The 23,104-nt window shown below is 41.3% G+C and overlaps 1 protein-coding gene across 4 annotated transcripts in view; it reads left to right on the forward strand.

Annotated features, from left to right (window-relative positions):
- The window catches only part of suclg2 (succinate-CoA ligase GDP-forming subunit beta), a 403,858-nt gene that overhangs the window by 255,176 nt on the left and 125,578 nt on the right, over nt 1–23,104 (forward strand). For all 4 annotated transcript variants that reach the window (XM_069937105.1, XM_069937101.1, XM_069937103.1 and 1 more), the window contains 3 exons: nt 2,362–2,514; nt 2,888–2,977; nt 4,994–5,090. In XM_069937105.1, coding sequence (XP_069793206.1) covers nt 2,362–2,514; nt 2,888–2,977; nt 4,994–5,090 — 340 coding nt within the window. The remainder of the gene's footprint in view (nt 1–2,361; nt 2,515–2,887; nt 2,978–4,993; nt 5,091–23,104) is intronic.

Raw genomic sequence — 23,104 nt, forward strand, 5'->3', positions numbered from 1 at the left:
TTTAACAAAGATAATGGTGGATGCCTGGAATGCATTGCCGTGGGTGGTGGTCAGGGCCAATACAATAGGGACATTTAAAAGATTCTTAGATAGGTACATTGGTATAAGAAAAATTGGAGGTTATGGACTTTGAGGGAGAGAATGATTAGTTTGATTGGGCAGTATGTTGATATGGGTTAGCATAACTTCATACTGTGCTGATCTATATACAGGTATATAAAAATAACAGTCAAACACAAAATGGTTGAGAAACTCAGTAGGCCAAACAGTGTCCTTTATGTAGTGTTACGAGCCCAAAGGACCCCAAAACCCAGCACCAATAGATATTCACCAAGACAAGTGGTTTGTAAAACAAAAGTTATTTTTAATCAACTTTAATCATGAAAACAGAATCAAAGTAACTTAACTCTATACTAACCCAAATTAACCCCCTTCTCATTCTAAGTGCATGTGTATGGAATGTGTGTGTAAATTTAAGAAAAGTTCTTTGGTTCACAGTTCAATCTCACTTCTCCTTCTTCCAAGTTCTCTGGATGCAGGCAATTCTTATACTGTGCACAGAATTTAACATGTATAAAGTTTACCAGGCTTTGGTGCTTGAAAGGTAAATGTTTACCGCTCAGGAAGGTTCTTGTAGGGTTTGCAGAGAGAGATCCAGAATTTCCACAACTGAGGTACCACCATTAGTCACGTCAAGATCTTGCTGATGAAACTTGCCCCATCAGGGATTTCCAGATGGTAACTTTTTTCTTCAAGCTACCACAGACTTCCATTCCTCTTATTCCAAGAGTAACATCAGAGAGATAGCGCTTCTTTGGAACTTTGTTTCCAACCAGCTCTTCCTGACTTGCATTGTTCAGCTGCTTTAGTGTCACACACACTAGCTGACTGAGAGAACTTGTCTTCCCTCTCTCTCTCTCTCTCTCTCTCTCTCTCCCCCTCCAACTGAAACTTCCAGCAAAACCATGTGATTCACTCACTTCCAAAACCCCCACCTTCTTCAGCAAACAACAGGAGTTCTTTCGTCTGCTCAAGCTGTTGTTAGATAAACAAAACCCAGGAGTGACCTTCCTGCAAGCACCCTGCAGAAAGGTACATGTGGCTATCCTGGCACCAGCTCCAAACAATGATCATTCATTTTATGACATCAGTTCAATTAACACCTATTTGTGAAATGTGCTTACATTCTCCAGAGATCTTCAGTATTTCTTCAGTCTTCCAAATAAGATCTGTTTTAAAATGTGTGTATGTATGCAACCTACTCTAAATCTTACCAAATTCTCCCCAAATATTATATTCTCCCAAGATATTTATCCATTACAGTAGCAACGGTAAAAATACATAACTGATGTTTTGTGCTTTAAAGCCTGAAACATCAGTTATGTATTTTTACCGTTGCTACATAAAGGATCATGATATATGGCGAGCTCTCCACTGGCCACCAAGACAGAGGTGCACCAAAGAAGAGGTACAAGGACTGCCGAAAGAAATTGCTTGCCATATTGACCACCGCCAGTGGGCTGATATCGCCTCAAACCGTGCATCTTGGCGCCTCACAGTTCGGCGGGCAGAAACCTCCTTTGAAGAAGACCGCAGAGCCCACCTCACTGACAAAAGACAAAGGATGAAAAACCCAACACCCAACCCCAACCAACCAATTTTCCCTTGCAACCGCTGCAACCACATCTGCCTGTCCTGCATCGGACTTGTCAGCCACAAACGAGCCTGCAGCTGACGTGGACATTACCCCTCCATAAATCTTCGTCCGCGAAGCCAAGCCAAAGAAGAAAGACATAAAGGACGCTGTTTGACCTGCTAGGTTTTTCCAGCATTTTGTGTTTTTACTTCAACCGCGGTGTCTACAAATTTTCATGATTTACTTCCTTTAAAACTATACTAATAAAAACAAATTAGTTGTGTATGCATTAACTATTGAATATATTTAAAGGACCAAATATGAAAGCAACACAGTGCTTCAGCAAGTAGAGCTTCTATCTCTCTCTCAGTGAGAAGGGTTCAATCCTGACCCCTGCTGTTCATGTGAAAGTTTACATATTCTCTCTGTAGGCATGTGGGTTCTTTCTGATGGTCCAGTTTCCACTAACTTGCTAAAGATTTGCAGACTGCTTAGTTAATTAGCCTCTGTAAATTGCCACCTGTGCATTGGTGAGTGATGAAATTGTGAGGGGAGTCGATGGCAATGTGGAGAGAATAAATAAAGTGAATGAAGCTGGATCCTTGACATGGACTCTGTTGGGCAAAGGACATGCAAGTTGAATGAGAGAATATTTCAGTATAAATGCTATATTGCACGATTAATATTGTAAATATTGTCCCAAATTAATATGCATGTGAATAAAGGTCATGGTAGCAGAGGCCCTGGATATTGCCAGAGAAACATATTTAGCCATACTGATGGACAGAGCCTGCAACGGACCGATTATGGTTGGAAGTCCCCAGGGAGGAATGGACATTGAAGAAGTAGCAGCAACCAAGCCCGAGTTGATTTTTAAGGTAAGCTGTGAAGCTAGTGATTGTGAATGCTATGTTACATGTTTCTCAATGCTAAAAAAAACTAAATTGAACTGTGGACATTTATTATCAATTTCACCCCAAGAATTTTGAAACCTTTAGCAAAGTATATTTATGAAATTACCGAGGTAACTGAATGAGAAAACTCTCTGCCTTGACATAACATGGGCAGATTTATTATTATAAATTATTTGCAGAAGTTAGATTATTTTTCTAAATTGGCAGGCAGATTAATTGTCAACCAACATTTTTGCGCTCAATAACTGCTTGGCCTATGAAATATATACTTTTCATTCTTCTTATGAAGTGCTTATTAACTTCTTTTTGTGTCTCCTTCTGTTGACTTATTTTTCAGGAGGTCATTGATATCATTGAAGGGGTTGGAAAAGATCAGGCAATTCGAATGGCTGCCAATATAGGATTTAAAGGACCGCAGCAGCAAAAGGTAAAAGTGCAACAATGGTTTACAAATCTGTGGAAGTTGATTTATTGCGGAGTGTGCTTCTCCCAGATTAGAAATCAATTTCTCTTGTGACAAGAAAGGAGAAGGCTGTCATTATTGGGACAGACATTCACTGAACTAGCTCAAAGTAAATCTTTTCCAAAATATAATTTCTCACAAGAAGGAGGCATTTATTTTTAAAACATTAGACACTTTCAGTTTAGTGAATGAAGTAAATATTTTTCAATCTTTTTATCTATTTTTATATTAAAAAAATCATGCATTTACATGCTCTTTATGTTTTCTGTTAACTGGTTTTACAATCCAAAAGAACAGCATGACACTTTTCACATGCTCTTTGTTATTTGAAAGCATGTTATACAAAAGACATTGTCAAAGAACAACATGACAAGATTCATTTTAGGGATGGAAGGCATAACTCTGCTGCTTTTATATATTTACTCCAATGCAATTAGCCACAACAAAGCAAAAGAGTAAGTTGTCTTGTGGTAAAGTTTTCAAAGAAAACTGTAACCTCTTGAATACACACGTAAACCTTGCCATGAGTCCAGGATGTGCTGAGTGACAAATGCTGATCCATCTATCACCGGAGTCCATGGGGAGGGCAGTGGCAGACCCCATTTGGGCTGAGGGACCCAGAATGGCACTAAGGAATCATTCTCTATCATTGTACATCTGTAAAATCTGGCATAGGAGTGATCACTCCATTCATCCATATCACAGTTTTGACAGGGACAACTGGGAGGTAAAAGTGAGGTGCACTGAGGCCTCAGTACTGTGCAGCTGAGGCCCTACCCCAGAATGACCTGGTCTTTGACAACAGGCAACTTGTGGTCAGCTAAAGCAGCTTTCTGCCCCAGACAGAAGGACTTCAAGTGATGATCGAAATCCCACTTGATTTTCCTCCTCCCCTCCCCCACACTTCCATATGTTACACTCAATTTCTCTTCTGATTCATGTTTCTCTTCTGCATTTTTTTTACACTGTTGTAGATTTACCCCACCCGCACTTGCAAATATGCACAGGGGTTAAAATTATGAAATTGCTGACTGTGCTGGTTGCGAAAGACTTTTCAAATTGCTCACTTTGTTAACTACCTTGTCAAGGTATTTTACATGAATTTGTGTAATAACTATCATATGCCAATTAAACTGTTAGATAAATTATCTTTTAGCTATATTCAAATTGAGTCTCTGGCAAACCAAATGTTCTCAAAACATTCACTGACCATTTCTGTTCACGGATGCTACCTAACCCTTTGAGTTCCTCCAGAATCTCATTCTTTGCTACATATATTTGCTGACTGACCCATTTTTAGTGCAGGAATAGAACTGTCCTAGGTTACCACTCCCAAAGGCAGCAAGGAACACTCTTCGATGGATGTACTGCTACTGCACTTTTGGTTATGCAAGAAGAAACGTGAATGTAATATAACTGGAACAATTTTCATATTCTTTCATATGATTCTCCAGTGTGTTTGAGGTATAAATATTCCAATCTAGAATATCATGTTCATGGACTCTGATGGCATCATAGAGATATTGAAATTTGTTCTCTGCCTTATGATGCTTATGTTCATCTTTACTCTGGTAATACACCCACTTTTAAAAATGTTCAGTGTGCCTTTCTAATAAGTGAAGGGGAGGTAGACGGGAATGATGCTTCACTTTGTTATGTCTATCTGTATGTGTGCCATGCGTCTAAATAGGAGCGCTCAAGGTGATTAAAATATTTATTATATTGTGAGTGGAACACAAATCACTTGGGCAGTATGTTGATATGGATTAGCATAACTTCATACTGTGCTGATCTATATACAGGTATATAAAAATAACAGTAAAACACAAAATGGTGGAGAAACTCAGTAGGTCAAACAGTGTCCTTTATGTAGTGTTACGAGCCACTCGTGATGAAATGGTTTTGTAGGTGTTGGAATAAAGGTAATTTCCAGTATATTTTTCTCTCCATTTTCTCAGTGAATTCCATTTCATTAAACAGGCTGCAGAACAGATTCAGAAACTATATTCCCTGTTTTTGAAAGTTGATGCCACTCAGCTCGAAGTGAATCCCTTTGGTGAAACCCCAGATGGGCAAGGTAAAGTTAGAATGAAATATATGCTTTCTCCCTTTGTTTTTTTTTGTGTTTGGGGGGGAAAAAATAATCAGTTAAAGCAAACATGCAAACAATGGTTCATTTGTGCTCAGAGTAATTTCAACATTTAATAATGAAGTTTCTATTGATGAACAAATATTGAGTGGGTAAATCTGTACACTTCCTCTCTGCTGAATTTGTAATTGTGAGATAAGAACACATTATGTCCAGACAAAGATGCTGAATTCTTCAATAGTCACAGTGGAGTAGTTGGATTTATCAGTCTTGTTCTGATATATAAAAAAAATGAACCACAGTATCTTTACTGGGGTTTCTATCTTTGAATGCTTCTGAAAGAAATAACCACTGGGAACTATATAATTGGTTCTGATGCAACTCTTCTCTGAGTAAGTCATGTGAAAGCTATTGATTTCAAAATGTTTATCCAATATTGTATTTTTCTTTACAAGACAGAAATCATCTATATTGTCCGTCAAAAAAAATATGGTGACTTTTGGAGAGATCTTGAGTTTTTTTTTGTTCCCTTTCACGTTTTCTTGTAAATATTTGAGTATTCAACTGGGTGTTTTGTGCAATAATTCAGGAGGGAGTGGGGCTGTGGCATTGCATCCTACTAAAAAACACAAATTTCCTTCAATCAGATGAACATGAAGAGGCTTTTACTTCCACCCATGGCCCTCCTTCTTTGTTCTCCCTCACCTATTTGTACTCTTTTTACTCCTCTCTTCCCTATGATCTCTCCCTCCTCCATTTCCTTCCCTTCTCCTCTCTCCTCATTCATCCTCCTTTTCTCCCACCCATTAAACTAATTTTTCCCACTTCCTCCCCTCCTCTCCTCCCCATCCTACTTCTCGTTCCCATCCTCTTTACCCCTTCCTTTTGGACCCCAAACCCTATCCCTCCAACATACAAATTCTACCCTGGAATTATATTTTTCAAGAACGAACTAATCATTAATTCACAATTAAAAGGAGTATAATTCCAAAAGGTTCTTATGAAATGTGCTGAATATCGGTGTTAAAATAAATTGTCTCTTTGGACAGCTTATACAATCAGTTATCATTAAAACGTGTTATTTTAAGAGTTTCATCTATTGACATAATTTGAAGAAATGTAGGATACAGAGTTTATATATTTTTATATAAAGACATCACTTGCATTGCAAAAAATCTGTAAGAATAGAAAAAAAGTGCTATATAGATTTAAAAGGTGAAGGTCCTCAATGGCCACCCATTTGATAAATGTCATTATTTCCAGAAGAACATTTTTTATCAGAATCTTCAAAGTCTTTCATGCTGTGAACTAGGCCATCATATGCTATTTTCAATGGATTAAATAATTATCTATGTATTATTCAGACTGCTGAATTGAACAAACACAGTAAGTTTAAAACAATTAGAATCTATTCCAAGCTCTTCAAAGATGAGCGATATTTATGTCTCTGGTTTTATGAGGACTCAATGTTTGTTCAAAATGAAACAAAAAAAAAACATTTGCAGATTAATGTTGCCAACTGATGGAAATATATGAATGCAAATTTCTACTGAACCAGAAAGAAGAGACAACTCGTCTCTTGGTTTTGTAGTAGGTGTGAGTACAGAAATTAGAGCTAAATGTTGAAAAGGCCATGGCTCATTAGAGGCCCCTGAATTGACATTGCACTGGTGGCAGTGAGCTGTGATCTTGTCGTGGCGTATGCATCAGTGAAAATAATCAGGAAAAAGCAATAAAGTGCACCTTTCTTATTTGTCGGATATATTTTACTGAATAGCTATAGCTATTTTAGGTCACTTAACAATCATACTAGATATTTCGCTGCAGGATAACTGATTGCATGATCAAAATGGCCACATATTTTCTAGAACCACAATTTGAAATGATTTGCTTTAAATGCCAAAGAATCTGTTGAGATTGGCAATTTACGCATCACGTTTAAGGATTAGTAGTGTGGATTCCAGTTAAAATAAAATAAATTGAGAAGTGGATTGATGTACTAAATGCTGGAAGCTTGATTGGCTAGTGCCTGTTTTGATGTAAAAATTGCTCAAAGATGAGGTTAACCCAGAATGGATGAGACCTCACTTGGAGTATTGTGAGTTGTTTTGGGCATCTTGTTTAAGAAAAGATGAAATAGGTTCAAAGGAGGTTTCAAGGTTTCACGTGGATGATTATGGGAATTAAAAGGTTATCATATGAGGAACGTTTGACAGCTTTTGGCCTGTATTCATTGGAATGTAGGAAAATGGGGTGGGGGGGGGGAGAATCTCATTAAAACATCGCAACTGTTGAAAGGTGTGGACAGAGTAGATGTAGAAAGGTTTTTTCCCATGGTGGGAGTGTCTAGGACAAGAGGGCACAACTTCAGGATTGAAGGGTGTCCACTTAGAATAGAGACGCATAGGAATTTCTTCAGCTAGAGGGTGGTAAATCTGTGGAATTTGTTGCCACACACAGTTGTGGAGGTAAGTTATTGGGTGTACTTAAGACAGATTGATAGGTTCTTGATTAGCCAGGGCATCAAAGGTTATGGGAGAAGGCCAGGCAGTGGGGGTGAGTGGGAAAATGGATCAGGTCATGTTTAAATGGTGGGGCAGACTTGATGGATTGAATAGCCTATGTCTTATGGTCTTAAGGATCATCTGAGTAACATTTCTGGTTGAAGTCATGTTCATTGGAAAATTGAACTGGGCACTTAAGGTCACTATGCCAGACATACACCTAATGCTGTCACTATATACATAATACCATCCCTCCATGACTGATGTAAATTGGAGCATTGGGGCTCAGCTCAACTGTTGTTGAACAGTCAAAGCGTGAGAATGGGAGCATATCAGACTGCTTTGTTGCATTGATTGCTATTTAAAGTGACATATTTCTGACATCAAAATGCCTAACTAAGTAGCTTCCAAACTGATTATTGACTGCTCACTCTCCTCCCTGAAGTTACTTTACAATTAGCAGGGAACTTCTTGCCTAGCATTTAGCTGCTGAGATGCACAACCAGTTAGTGGCAGTGGTGACATCAGTGATTGCAGCCTATTACTGAGGGTTTCTGAACAACAGGGTAAGTCTGGGATCTTGGGAGAGGAAATAAAGTCATGGCCGTTGTAAAGATTCCACTCCCACAGAATTTTCAAAGACAGAACTGCGGTTTCCCTTGAATTCTCTTAAACACTGCAGCAAATCACCCAGTTTCACCCAATCAAAAAAAAATCCCTTTGGAGTCATGGTCATATACCACTTAGGCCCAGCTTGCCCATGCTGATCAAAAGGACCTTCCCACACTAGTCCCACCTGATTGCATTTGGCCCATATCCCTCTAAACCGATCCTATCCATGTATCTCTCCCATCCATTGGCCTCCCCTACGAAGTCTGCTACCAAGACTTAATTTTTTTTTCTCTTTCCCTGTTCTGATCAATGGTTCCAGACTGGAAATGTTAACTGTTGCTCTCTCTGGAGAGAGTTCAGTTGACACATTATAATCCCTCACCATTCTTTTATGCAGGACTACCTCACTCCTCATAGCTCATCAATGTGTAAATATCTTGTGCGATGTTGAAATCTCTGGACACAACTGTTTTAGGAGATATGCTGATGTCTTTTGGGAGGACTGTCATTCTTTTTTTCATTGCTCAAATGAGCCAGGATTCTGTAATAACAGAAAACTATATGGTAATCACCATCTCTCAAGTTGCCTTAATTTTTATACTGGATCTGCTGACACATATCTTAGTGATAAGAACATATACTAAATTTAATGCTCTTTCCTTGTATGTTGATGCTGGTTTTTGGTGTTGCCACTACAAGTGTGCCTCAAAGCCAGAATGTCTTTCTCAGATTAATGCAGTGTAAATTGTTGGAAGCTGGCCATTGTCATTGTCAGGAAAAGCATTGGGGCGTTAGCACTAAACACAGTAATAATTTGGTGAAATGCTCTTATCATGGAGATAACTGTGGGACTGTAAATGTGGTTAGCACAGCGCTATTACAGCACCACCAATCCAGTTTCTAAACTGGAAATGTCTCGATGGAGTTTGTACATTCTCTCCATGTCTGCATGTCTTTCCCTCCACTCTCTGAAAATACACGGGGTTAATTGAAGGGCCTATAAACATACTGCATCTCTTTAAAAAAAATCGTAATGGAAACTTAACTTTCCTATTGGCAATTGTGTTTTCAGTGATCTGGGCTGTATTATTGGCGATTGTGTTTGGGGTGATCTGGGCTGTACTATTGCCGATTGTGTTTTCGGTGATCTGGGCAGTACTATTGGCGATTGTGTTTGGGGTGATCTGGGCAGTACTCTTGGCGATTGTGTTTGGGGTGATCTGGGCAGTACTATTGGCGATTGTGTTTTCGGTGATCTGGGCAGTACTTTTGCAATAGGCTGACATTTGAAGAAAGATGACTGTTTAAAAAAAATGCACCAGAATATGGAAAGGATGCATTTTTTAATGTTCTGTCTTAAGAAATATGGTCAGAAGAAATCATTCGTGCAATTTTTTGTTTTTCCCCTGTTTGTTTCATGATCGCTGGAGGGTTTGGCAGTAACTACCTTGTAAATGCTAAGATTTGCTGGTTGAGTTGCTGTTCAACATTCACTGTATTGACCTTCCAATAAAATTTCTAACCCACTGTGCCAGAGAGCCACTTGTTCATGTCCTTGCTTTCCCAAGTGGAGTTGAATTTAATGCCTTGTATAAGTAACATTTAAAAATTATCACATAAATGCACCTGTAGTTGACTTGAATAACAATTCAATAGTTTTGGCTTGGCCGGAAAATGGATTACAGAATTTATATTCCACAAAATCAACTTCTGGTGTATTGGAAATAAAAAGATTCAACGTGGTAATGAAAATCAGTCTATGAAGGAGAAGCCTAAATAATTCTAAAGTATCTCGGGTCTAATTGAACTGATAGTTTTCCTGTGCATTATTAGTTCACACCAAGACACAAGAGAAAATTGTCCGTGAACTACTCTTTGCAGACGATGCCGCTTTAGTTGCCCATTCAGAGCCAGCTCTTCAGCGCTTGACGTCCTGCTTTGCGGAAACTGCCAAAATGTTTGGCCTGGAAGTCAGCCTGAAGAAAACTGAGGTCCTCCATCAGCCAGCTCCCCACCATGACTACCAGCCCCCCCACATCTCCATCGGGCACACAAAACTCAAAACGGTCAACCAGTTTACCTATCTCGGCTGCACCATTTCATCAGATGCAAGGATCGACAATGAGATAGACAACAGACTCGCCAAGGCAAATAGTGCCTTTGGAAGACTACACAAAAGAGTCTGGAAAAACAACCAACTGAAAAACCTCACAAAGATAAGCGTATACAGAGCCGTTGTCATACCCACACTCCTGTTCGGCTCCGAATCATGGGTCCTCTACCGGCACCACCTACGGCTCCTAGAACGCTTTCACCAGCGTTGTTTCCGCTCCATCCTCAACATCCATTGGAGCGCTTACATCCCTAACGTCGAAGTACTCGAGATGGCAGAGGTCGACAGCAACAAGTCCACGCTGCTGAAGATCCAGCTGCGCTGGATGGGTCACGTCTCCAGAATGGAGGACCATCGCCTTCCCAAGATCGTGTTATATGGCAAGCTCTCCACTGGCCACCGTGACAGAGGTGCACCAAAGAAAAGGTACAAGGACTGCCTAAAGAAATCTCTTGGTGCCTGCCACATTGACCACCGCCAGTGGGCTGATAACGCCTCAAACCGTGCATCTTGGCGCCTCACAGTTTGGCGGGCAGCAACCTCCTTTGAAGAAGACCGCAGAGCCCACCTCACTAACAAAAGGCAAAGGAGGAAAAACCCAACACCCAACCCCAACCAACCAATTTTCCCCTGCAACCGCTGCAATCGTGTCTGCCTGTCCCGCATCGGACTTGTCAGCCACAAACGAGCCTGCAGCTGACGTGGACTTTTTACCCCCTCCATAAATCTTCGTCCGCGAAGCCAAGCCAAAGAAAAAAAAAAAAAAAATAGTTATAGATCAGGGGTTGATGCTGGTACAGGTACACAATCCTTTATCCGGACATCTAAAATTCGGAAAGCTCCAAAAATCAGCATTTTTTTCCTGATGCTGATTCAGCGGAGGGAGAGAGAGAGAGAGAGATAGCAGCGCGACTAGGTTGGACGGGGTGGGGGGGGAGAGACAGTAGCACAACTTGGGTGGGCTAGGGGGAGAGAGAGACGGTAGCGCAACTCAGGTGGGGGGGTGGGGAAGAGAAAGACAGCAGCACGACTTGGATGGGCAAGGGGGGAGAGAAATGGCAGCGCAACTTGGGTGAGCAAGGGGGAGAAGAGATGACAGAGCGACTCAGGTGGGCAAGCAGGGATAAGGGAGATGGCAGCGTGACTCGGGTGGGCGGGTGGGTGGGAGAGAGATGGCAGCGCGACTCAGGTGGGCAGGGTGGGGGAAGAGATGGCAGCGCGACTTGGGTGGGCAAGGGAGAGAGAGACACCAGCACGACTGGAAGTGGGTGGTGAATATGACAGCACAATTAGGATGAGCTTAAATCTGGGGCAGCAGGCTTTTGTTCTGAAATCTGGAAAAATCCAAAATACAGAACACATTGTCTCCCAAGGATTCCGCATAAAGGATTGTGTACCTGTACAAATACATTTTGGTTGTTTTCAAAGTTCAAGGTTCCTTTAATTGTCACATAATAATACATATAAATGTGTACATATACATATATATCTACATGTACATATACATGATGTACTTCAACTTTTGTATGCTGTAAGGGAAACAAAGGGTCACCATGAGCACTGCCCGGCATCCCTAAAAATAAAAGAAAGAGATGCAAAATGGAATCTCTTCAGAGACACCGAGTGTCAATGGATTCATCTTCAGTGCTCCAGCAGCCTCTGCATCCTGTTTAAACGATCATCCACCCAAGCTCCAGGTCCAAAACTCTGATACGATTAGAAAGTCTTCAGTGCCCAAGGCAGGGAGCCCTTGCCCTCAGCATCCTCTCAAATCCAAGTTCCAGCACTTGGTTCCAATGAGTCAGGCTGTTTTTTTTAATCCTTTAGGACCTGGTGTTGTGGTAAACCTGCATTGTACCCCCATCAAGCTCAATTAAAAGAGTTAAAAGGCTCATAACATGGGAAGAAAAAAGAACAGACATAGCAGAAATCAAAAATAGAAAACACAAGCCATACTTGTCAGTTCAGGTAGCATCAGTGCAGAAAAAAACGAGGGTCACAATTTTGTTGTGATGACTTTTCATTGTGTGCTATCTTTCTTGTTTCCACTATATTAGCCTTTTAATTCTTATGTTTTGTGCATTTAATTATTTGGGTGCTTTTCCACTTCAGATCTGTAACTTCCAGTTTATGTACATTTTTTAGGATGAGTTGCTGCATTGGGATTGAGAGTAGAGAGGTAAGATAGCCAATATAAAATATCTTTGTATTGCGATTGAAGTTTCTTTTCTACTTGCATCTACATGAGGTTTGTTTTTGATTCATTTATTTACCTTGATTGTTTGATATTGGTTTAAAGATGCCTAAAAGTGGTATTTTCACATAAAATATTTTATTTTAAATGTTAGCTCCATCATATTTTTCAAATTTCCTTAGCAACTCGGAGATGTACTAAAACAGTATTTCTCAACCTGTATTTCGTGCGCTAGGTTGTTGGAGGTGATTCACAGCAAAGACAAACGTTACTAATAAAATGAGCAGGTAATGTGTAAATTTGATCTGCCAGAGAAAGATAAGACTGTACATTTGATGACAAATGTAATGAAAATTCTCAAAACAATTCTACTTTCTGTAGTTGTTGGAGTAAGTTCTCAAAAATCTCCACATCATTTTTCTTTTGATTGGAGGGTTAAAAGCCAGCATATTAATTTTATATGTTCTTTTTAGACAATTAAAAGGTTGAAATATATTGGTCTTAATCTGTAAATAGTTAATTCTCTGCAATTTTTAATTGTAACTGAGTTGAAATCCTTCTCACCCTATTTCTGCTGTTGTGATTCAGGAATTCTCATAAATAATTAAATGTATTGATTATGTTAGTGAGGCTCTCAGAGACATATTTACAAGTGAAATCTTGTCCTGTAAGCAGGTCCTTCACACCAAGAGGCCCATTGCAAAATGCCTTGAAGTGATATGCATTAGATTTAAAATATTCTCATGGATCTATATGTCAAGTAAATGGTAAATGCAAATAGACCCAGGGTGTTGCTGTGGAAGTTCTCAGCTGCAATTGCTTTCTTCCAAATTAAGGTCAAGATTGGCAATTGTTCAATGACGAGTACATAATGTTCAATTCCATTTACCAATGATCAGAAATTGAAGTAGTCAGTGCCAACAGACAGCAGGCCCTCGACAAAATTCAGGCACAGGAGATTAACAATGGTGCTGTAAAAATTCCAGGGAATAACCATCCCCCCCTCCCCCCTCCCCCCCAAAAGGGAGCCTAAGCACCTACTCATGACATTCAATAGCATTACCACCATTCAGCCCCCATCATCTACATTTGACGGGTCATCTATTATCAGAAACTCAATTGGACTAGCTCTTCTCTTCTCTTTGGCTTGGCTTTGCGGACGAAGATTTATGGAGGGGGTAAAAAGTCCACGTCAGCTGCAGGCTCGTTTGTGGCTGACAAGTCCGATGCGGGACAGGCAGACACGATTGCAGCGGTTGCAGGGGAAAATTGGTTGGTTGGGGTTGGGTGTTGGGTTTTTCCTCCTTTGCCTTTTGTCAGTGAGGTGGGCTCTGCGGTCTTCTTCAAAGGAGGTTGCTGCCCGCCAAACTGTGAGGCGCCAAGATGCACAGTTTGAGGCGATATCAGCCCACTGGCGGTGGTCAATGTGGCAGGCACCAAGAGATTTCTTTAGGCAGTCCTTGTACCTTTTCTTTGGTGCACCTCTGTCACGGTGGCCAGTGGAGAGCTCGCCATATAACACGATCTTGGGAAGGCGATGGTCCTCCATTCTGGAGACGTGACCCACCCAGCGCAGCTGGATCTTCAGCAGCGTGGACTCGATGCTGTTGACCTCTGCCATCTCGAGTACTTCGACGTTAGGGATGAAAGCGCTCCAATGAATGTTGAGGATGGAGCGGAGACAACGCTGGTGGAAGCGTTCTAGCTTTTCCACCAATAGGATTACACACTCTCCATTTGTTTGAGTACAGTAAAACAACACTCAAGAAGTTTGATCTATTCTATCCAACACAAATAGTAGGCGTTTTTAATCTGCCTGTAAAATGGGGTTAACTGGGAAATTTGCCTGGTTAGCACTCCATTCACAGGCCAGTTTTAAAGGGTCTGACACAGTAGTCAGGGAACCCATTAAAACTTAACTATGTCGCGTCTCCCCGTGGCTTGAAAATGAATATGTCCAACCCAGTTACTCCTGTGATGTCAGCACTTGCGCAGGGGAGAGAGGAGTCGCCAGTGGGGCAGAGGGGTCCCAGTGATCGGCGGGGCTGGGGGGATGCCGTGATCAGTGGGCCAGGTGGGATGCCACAATTGGCAGACCGGGGGGGGGCAGAGGGGTCGGCTGCCATGAGGTGAGGGGGAGAACGATTGACGGTTGGTGGGAGACTGACAGCTGGTTGGGGGGGTGTGACTGACAGCTGGTGAAGGGGATGGCGGAGACTAGTTTGCATGACTAGTTACCACGTCACCAAGGGAGCGGGATTTCCCTTAAATCACCCGGTTGGTGATTTACTGGGGATATCCCCCTCAGCTTAAAAGGTGCTGGAGGCACCTTTGCCCCACTAATCGCATCTGGATCCCAGGAGGGCTACTTGGGTGCTGCTTAAAAGCACCTAGTGTGTGTGATGACCCTGCGTCACCAACCTAAACCTTCATTCTTTTGACTCTCAGCACACAATACTCTCTGTACCCTCTACAACACACATGTCAAACTCAGGCCCGCGGGCCAAATTTGGCACGTGATATAATTATATTTGGCCCGCAAGATCATATCAAATATGTATTAGAGCTGGCCCGCTGGCCGCCGCGCCAGTATAGCGCATGCACAGCTAATACTACAAATCCCAGAATGCTTTGCAAATGCGTTGGCGCCGGCCCGTCAGCCCGCTAATCGCCCCCACCTCCTCTGCTTGCCTAACTCACATGTAATAACCCCCTTACGAAAAATGGCCAAACGAAAGACAGAAAACAGGACCTTTCAAGACAGGTGGGAGGCAAACTCTGACCCCAGAGTTTGATGAACTTGCATCGAAGAAGAGATGCCAAGTACCTAGTTTAGACCCAAGTACATCAGAGTAAATCAGTGTAGCAAGCTAAGCTTGGATTAATATTTTCTGTGGTTAACTTTGGACTGTTCATAGTTGAAAGATTGGATTTTCATTGAAGCAAGTTATTTTTTTTTACTTGTTGGCTTGTGAAAAAAATACATTTAAAAGGAGCTTAAAGGCTATAGAGAAATATAATTTATTGAATATTTTATTTCTCATTTGTTAATGGTTCTTCTGGAAAGAGTTTAACCAAAACTATTATTAAACATTTATTTTAATAAGAAAAAGTTTAACATTAATTATGTTGAAAGAAGAGAAAACATGCAGATGTTGTTGACAATTTTCAATAAATATTTAGTTTGACTTAGTCTAAGTTTTTAAATTTTGGCCCTCTGTGAATTTGAGTTTGACACCCCTGCTCTACAAGATGAACTAGTTACTTGGCGAAGCTGCTCCAACTGCATCACCAAAGCACAAGGTCCCTGTCACCAAAATGGACAAGAACACCGAGTGCACTGGAAAACCACAGCACCTTCAAATAACAAACCATTTTATTTGTTCATTGCTATCTTCTGAAGGCAGTGAAGGACATCCTGAAGTCTACATCCCAAAAACAATTAAATAAACATCCATTTATTTTAATGTGGTCTTGTAAATTTTCAGGAACATGGAAATTATGCTCAAATCTCTCAAATTCTCCTCATTTAGATTGCATGTTGCTACAGTCTGCTTATTATATTGGTGACTTGTTAAGTATATGTTGCATGTTTGCACGTTGCTAAGGTTAACTGTTATAATTAATCTACAAGGAGATGTTGATAACAAAAAAATTTTTTTTCAAAAATCATCATGTTTGAAGGCTGTAAGGAAGAGTTATGTCCCAGCTGTAATTAGATCTTACCTCCTGCAACATTTGCCTTCTGGCATCAAACATTTATCACATTCTGAACCAGATTCTGAAGAATAAAATGCTACTGTATTTAATTAACTAACTATCAGCCAATGAGTGGGTAAGCAAACTCGCCAAACATTAAAGCACTCCTTGAAAAAAAAATTAAGCACGAAAATATTAACTTACAACTAAACACCCAGCACATTAATATACTGGTGAGCTGTATCTCTCATCTAGTTTGAAAATAAGTTCTCAGCCAGTCTGAGTCTGTCAATTCAGACCCTCTTTCTTCTAGCCTTGTCAGCATATTCCATTCCCTCCCATACTATCTGCACTCATTCCATTTTCTTCCCCCACCCTTTCTTCTGCTGTCTTATTATTCCTGTCACTCTCCTGCCCTTTCCCTTTTTTTGTCTGTTCTTTTCTTCATCCCCGCTCTCCACCCTTCTCTCCACATCCTCTTACTCTCCCCATTCTCTCTCTTTCTTGCTCTTCACCTCGGTCTTAAGAGCCCCCTGCTTGAAAAATACAGCTGATCACTAATTTGATCGGCCATTGACAGCAAGAGAGGAGCAGCACTATGCAGGTTCCACATTCAGGGACCATATTGTTTTGACTTGAAAATGCATGGTCATTTCTTTGTTATTAGTGGATCAAAATGTATCTGGCTGTGATTGATTCCAAGTTTGCTTCTGATACCAAATTAGGTGGAATTGTGAGGAGGTTGAAAAGAATCTTGGAAGAGAATATTGACCAGCTGAGTGAAATTGACAGATGGAATATAATGACTTCAAATAACATGTTGCAATTGGTGACACAGCCTTTTTTATGCATTCAACTTCAATCTTGTCCTTAGTAAGGTTCAAATGAAGTCTTCCTCAGAGACCATTCACTTGGGTGCACAGACCAGAAAAGCAGAATATTCTTTTAAATGGTGAGAGATTGGGAAACAATGATGATCATCACTTTTTGGGTGTTCTTCTACACAAGATACTAAAAAGTCAAAATGCAGGTGCCACAAGTGAATCAGAATGCAAATAACATGTTCACTTTTATTGTAAAAAGAATCAGAGTACAGGAGTACGGAAGTTTTATTTCAATTGCTTTGGATTTGGAAGATACCACACTGACGCAATGTGTACAGATTTGGTTTCCTTACCTAAGTGAGGATGTGCTTTTCATAGTGGGAATGCAGCAAAGCTTCGCTCGGATGTATTTGGGGATGGGGGATTTGCCTCATGAGAAGATCTATTTGGAAAAATAAGAGACTTAATTGAAAGATGTGGAATTTCTACAAAAAAACAATGACAATCTGAATACAAATAGGATAATTCCCCCTGGTGAGGAGTCTAGAACCAGGTGGAGGTTATTTCAAACTAAGGTGGGAAGAATTTGTTCGCATCAAAAATGGCATTTTTTAAATCATTTTTCTCCCCCAAAAGGGTGTTAAAATTCAGCGTTAATTCATTGAAAACAGAGATGGACAGATTTCTAGACATTATAACAAAGATCAAAGATAGGGGATGGTGCTGAGGAATGATCATTCATGATGGTTTTAATCTTCTATTCCTGCTCTTATTTCTCAAGTACAGTTACACCCCTGGTAACCGGTATTCACGCAAAAGGCACTTACAAGAAACCAGTGGGAAAAAAAATTGAGGAAAGTAAATTAAAATAAAATAAGAATAAAATAATAGGCAAAAATATATAAGTTTAAAATTGTAAAACTAAAAGTTCTCTAAAGTGACACATTAACACGCAGGTGAAGATGGGAGCAAATATTCAGCCAGCAGAGAGCTTTGCTCATAGCAGCTGTTTGAATAAAGTTGTCTGAAGCAGCAATAGATTTGCCCAGGATGAGGAGCAGGTTGTAGCCACTTGCTGTTGGGGTGACTCTCTTAAAGTGTCTCCATATACTCTCCATATAAGAGTCGCTCCTGTCAGAGGCTTTATCTGTAAACTTGGCGGGAGTGGGGTGGGGGGGGGGGGGCGTGTTAATTATCTATAGATGCAGAGATAGTTCAATGTTTTCAAAGAATGTGACTGTGGGAGTATCTCCAAATGCAAACACTTTGTTAATTCAAGTAAATAGCTTACTTGAATCTTCTCCAGATATTTGAGAAAAGCAAGAGCTTATGACCACATCAAGGTGCCCACATGTTGCAATTGGTGACACTTGGCCTTTTTATGCATTCAACTTCAATCTTGTCCTTAGTAAGGTTCAAATGAAGTCTTCCCAGCAGCACAGCTCTCATGTCCTGATATTGGTTCCTGTATTCTACCCATGCCAATCCTTCAGCAACTTGTGCTGGGGTTAATTTGCACAGGACAAGATTATTCCCCTCTGGGTCTCTAATTTTCCCTTTGGTGGAACTCTTCCCTGCTCCTGTTATGTAATTGAACTTGAAAAAGGCTATTCTGACTGAATGTTCCCCAAGACTTCAGGGATCCTTTACTGCTGCACTGATTTGGCTTAACCTGGCATCAAGAGGCAACTGTGATTCTCATTGTTACTACAACAGATGTTTTCTAATCCATGAAATAAACTGCCCCCCACCACTCACTCATTTTGAGGTTTTTTTCTTTGTTTTTTTAATCAATTTTTTGGAACATAAGTTAGCCCTTCTACCCAGACATTGGTTTGATGAGTTGTTTCCACACCAGCCCCTGAGGGCTCTGAAATGGATGATTATGTCATTGTGGGCCTGCAATTAGTTGAGGTGTGGGGGGGGGGGGGGCATTGGGGGTAGTTAGTGTGTTCCTTCTACTGTTTATGCCAGATGCAGCAAATAGATTCAGGGTACTCAGTGCCATCCAGGGTGTGTGTTTCCCATTATGATTCAGCTTTCAGACATGTTTGAATGATAACATAATTGCATTTCATCACAGAAAAGCTTTGAAATATATGCAAATGCACTTATCCTATCTAAGTGCGAGAGTTGGATTTGACAATTTATTCATGAGTAATTTGAATCAAATATATGAGGCTTTCTGACGATGTTCAGATGTGTTGATTTCAAATTGAATAGTGATGCAGAACATATTTTGAATTTCTAACAGTGAAAAGATTTTGTCTGTAAAAGTGTTCTTTCATAAGAAGGTAACATTTAGATGCCATATAAGACCCACTTTTTATCCCCCAAAAAATAGCTCAAAAATATCCCCCTGGTTTTATATGCAAAGTTGAAATTTGAGTGATAGATTTCAGATTCAGATTTCATATTTCTTGTCATGGTAGCAGCTAATCGTGAACCTGCTGTTGCGAGTTTTATGGCACCTATATCTCTTTCCTGATGACAGCAGCGAGAATAGAGCATGTGCTGGGTAATGAGAGTCTTTGATGATTGCTTCTGCTCTCCGACACCAGCGTTCCCTGTAGATGTACTCAGTAGTGGGGAGGGTTTTGCCTGTGACGTCCTGGGCTGTGTCCACTACCTTTCGGAGGGTTTTACGCTCAGAGGTATTGGTGCTTCCATACCAGACCACGAGTAACGCCAACTGTGATCATTGTCGCTCCGTGGCTAACTGGCGTCACTGCCATCAATCGTTTTGGGCTGGTGGTGGGCTGTCGGAGGGGAGCAGGATGGTGGGATCAGAGTAGGAGCTGGTGGCGGACTGTCAGAAGATTCTCCTGGTGTGCCGCTGCCGGTCCCCTCACTGGTCCCACTGCCCCGCCCCCTCCCGACAGCCCACCACCAGTCCCCACACTGATCCCACCATTCCGCTCTCCACCCCCCACCCCTCCCAACCCCAGAAGAGACTGGGGCAGAGGAACCAGTGCAGGGACCGACTACGGCAGTTTGTTTTTATAAAACGTTTTCTGCTACAGTTCAGCTGGTTTTGTTTTCTCTTGTCAATTACAACAATATTAATATTGAAAAGATTTTTCCTGTTGTCCTAGTTGCATGTTTTGTCCAAGTTTTTTTTGTACTGTAGCTACATATTTCAATGACATTAAATGTTTACCCATACTAAACCCCCTGCCCCTGCTGAAATGGGGGGAGGGGGTCTTATATACCCATGGATCTTATATCCCATCAAATATGGCACTTACACAAGAAAATTTGCAGACACAGTGATTGTAGTTTATACAAAAATGCTGGAAAAATTCAGCAAGTCTCGCATAATTTATGTAACAAAGATAAAGATTCATTTCAGGCCCCAGCCCTTCATCAAGGTATGACCAAAAAGCAGACAGGAGCCTGAATAAAATGAAGCGGAGCAGGAGCACAGACCCACAGGCAAGAGGAAAAAGGTGGATATGGGTGGGAGAGAAATTCTGAGAAGTGAGAAGTGGATAGCTCTGATTGGAGAAGGAAGGAATGGAGACCAGGAGGAAAAAGGATGGGGAAAAAAGCCTAATGAAAATCAGACAAATCAATGTTAATGCCATTCAGTTGAAGAGTGCCCAGATGGAATATTGGGTATTACTCCTCCAACTTGCTTTCCTTGGTTTGATAGTAGATGAAGCTATGGGCAGACATTTTGGTATGAGAGTGGGGCACAGAATTGAAATGGTTGGCCATAGGGAGATCCCAACCTTTTCTGCAGTGGTCTGTGTCTAGTTTCTCTGTTATAGAGAAGGCTACAATGGAAGCACTGGATGCAGTAAATGACACCCGCAGATTCAGTTGGAAGGACTATTTGGAGCCCTGAATGGCGGTGAGGGAAGAAGTGTGAGTGCATGTGGAGCAATTCCTGTGGTCATAGGGGTAGGTACCAAGGGTGCGATTAGTGAAAAGGGATGAGTGGACGAGAGAGTCATGAGGGAGCAGTTCCTGCAGAAGTAGGAAAGGAGAGGGGGTTGGGATCACATAGTAGGTGAGGGAAATTGGAGAGGGTTATATGTTGGATGAGGAGGCTGGTTGGGGTGGTAGGTGAGGACAAGGTGAATTCTCTCCCTGTTGCATCTAGGGGCAGAGCAGGCCAGGGCAGATGTGCAAGTAATAGAGGAGATACACGTAAGGGATGTGTTGAGGGTGGTAGAGGGAAAGCCATGTCTTTTTGAAGAAGGAGGGCATCTCGGATGAGACCTCATCCTGGGAGCAGATGTGACTGAGACAGAGTAATTGAGAGAAAGGAATAAAATCCTTGCAGGAGCAAGGGTGTGAAGAGGTGTAGTCGAGGTAATTGTGGGAATTGGTGGGTTTGTAGAAAATGTCTGTCGTCTCCCAAGATGGAGAAAAAGATCAAGAACTGGGAGAGTGTCACCAGAGATGGACTAAGTGAATTTCAATTTGGGGTGAAAATTTGCAGTAAAGTGGATAACGTTGATGAGCTCATCATGGGAACATGAGGCAGCACTAATGTAGTTGTCAGTGAAACACAGGAAGAAATGAGGAGCCTTGCTTGTGTAGGCTTATAGCATCGATTGCTCCTCATAGCTAACAAAAAGGCAGGCATAGCTGGGACCCATGCAGGTATGCATGACTATCCTTTTGACTTGGAAAAAGTAAGATGAGTCAAAGGAGAAGTTATTGAGGATAGAACAAATTCTGACAGGTGGAGGAATGTGGTGTTGGAGGGAGACTATTTGAGCCTGTTATTGATAAAGAAACAAAGGTATTTGCAGCTCTCGTTACCTCCAACACTGCGACCCTGGCTGGCCAAAGGCTGGGGCTCCCAATGCCTCCATCGAAGCAGGTACTTAACCCGCTACATGCCTACACAGGCAAGGCTCCTCAACCCTTCTACTACAATATTGATGACTACATTGCTGCTGTCACATGGCCCCATGATGAATTCTTCAACTTTATCTACTTTACTGCTAACTTTAACCCTGTCCTCAAATTCACTTGGTCCATCTCTGGTGACAATCAAGTGTTGAAATATCCTACCTACTGACACAAGAAGCGAATGTGTGTGGTTATTCACAGACAATCAATCAATACATGGAATTGGATGCTTACCCCTTGCCAACAATTGAGGAAATAGTGAATAAACTTGAAAAATATAGGGTGTTCTCTACTTTTGACCTGAAAAGTGTCTACCACCAAGTGTCACTGAGGAGTCAGATAAGAAGTGTACGGCTTTTGAGGCCAATGGACATTTTTGTAGGATTCCATTTGGAGTCACAAATGGGGTAACTGCCTTCCAGCGAGCTATGGACAAATTAGTTAGCGAAGAAAAGCTGTAAGGTGCCTTTCCTTACCTTGAAAATATCACTATTGCTGGACATACACAAGAGGGACATGGTCAAAATGTAAAGAAATTCCTAAAGACTGTCAGTCAGAGGCACCTAACATTCAATGTTTCAAAGACTGGAGTCTGTGAATTGCATCAATGTTCTTGGATACTGGGTGGGGAATGCTATCATTAAGCCATATCCTGAGAGACTTCGCCCACGACAAGAACTTTCACCACCAGAAAATTTGCGATCCTAAAAAGGGTACTTGGGATGTTTGCATATTATGCCGAATGGATTCATGGGATTTCTAACGAGATTCAACTGATGGGAAATACAGAGAAGTTTCCAATGGAGGAAAAGGCCTGAACACTTTTAGCTTACTGGAGAGTTGGAGGAAGCCACCCTGCAATTGGTGAATAAAAACTTATCCCTTGAGGTGGAGTGTGATGTATCTGATGTGGCTATTTCTGCTGTCCTTAACCAAGGAGGACGCCCTGTTGCATTCATGTCAAAGACACTACACGGAAGTGAACTTCACAACCACATTGTAGAGAAAGAAGTGACTGACATCATTGAGGCAGTTTGCAAATGGAGCCACTACCTGGCCCCACTTTAGCTTGGTTACTGATCAGAGATCAGTGGCCTTTATGTTTGACAGTAAAAAGTGTACAAAGATTAAGAATGCAAAGATTCAAGAATGGAGGCTGGAACTTACAATAAAGTATTGACCTGGTA

Source organism: Narcine bancroftii, chromosome 5, assembly GCF_036971445.1.
Source record: "Narcine bancroftii isolate sNarBan1 chromosome 5, sNarBan1.hap1, whole genome shotgun sequence".
In the NCBI taxonomy this organism is placed as follows: Eukaryota; Metazoa; Chordata; class Chondrichthyes; order Torpediniformes; family Narcinidae; genus Narcine; species Narcine bancroftii.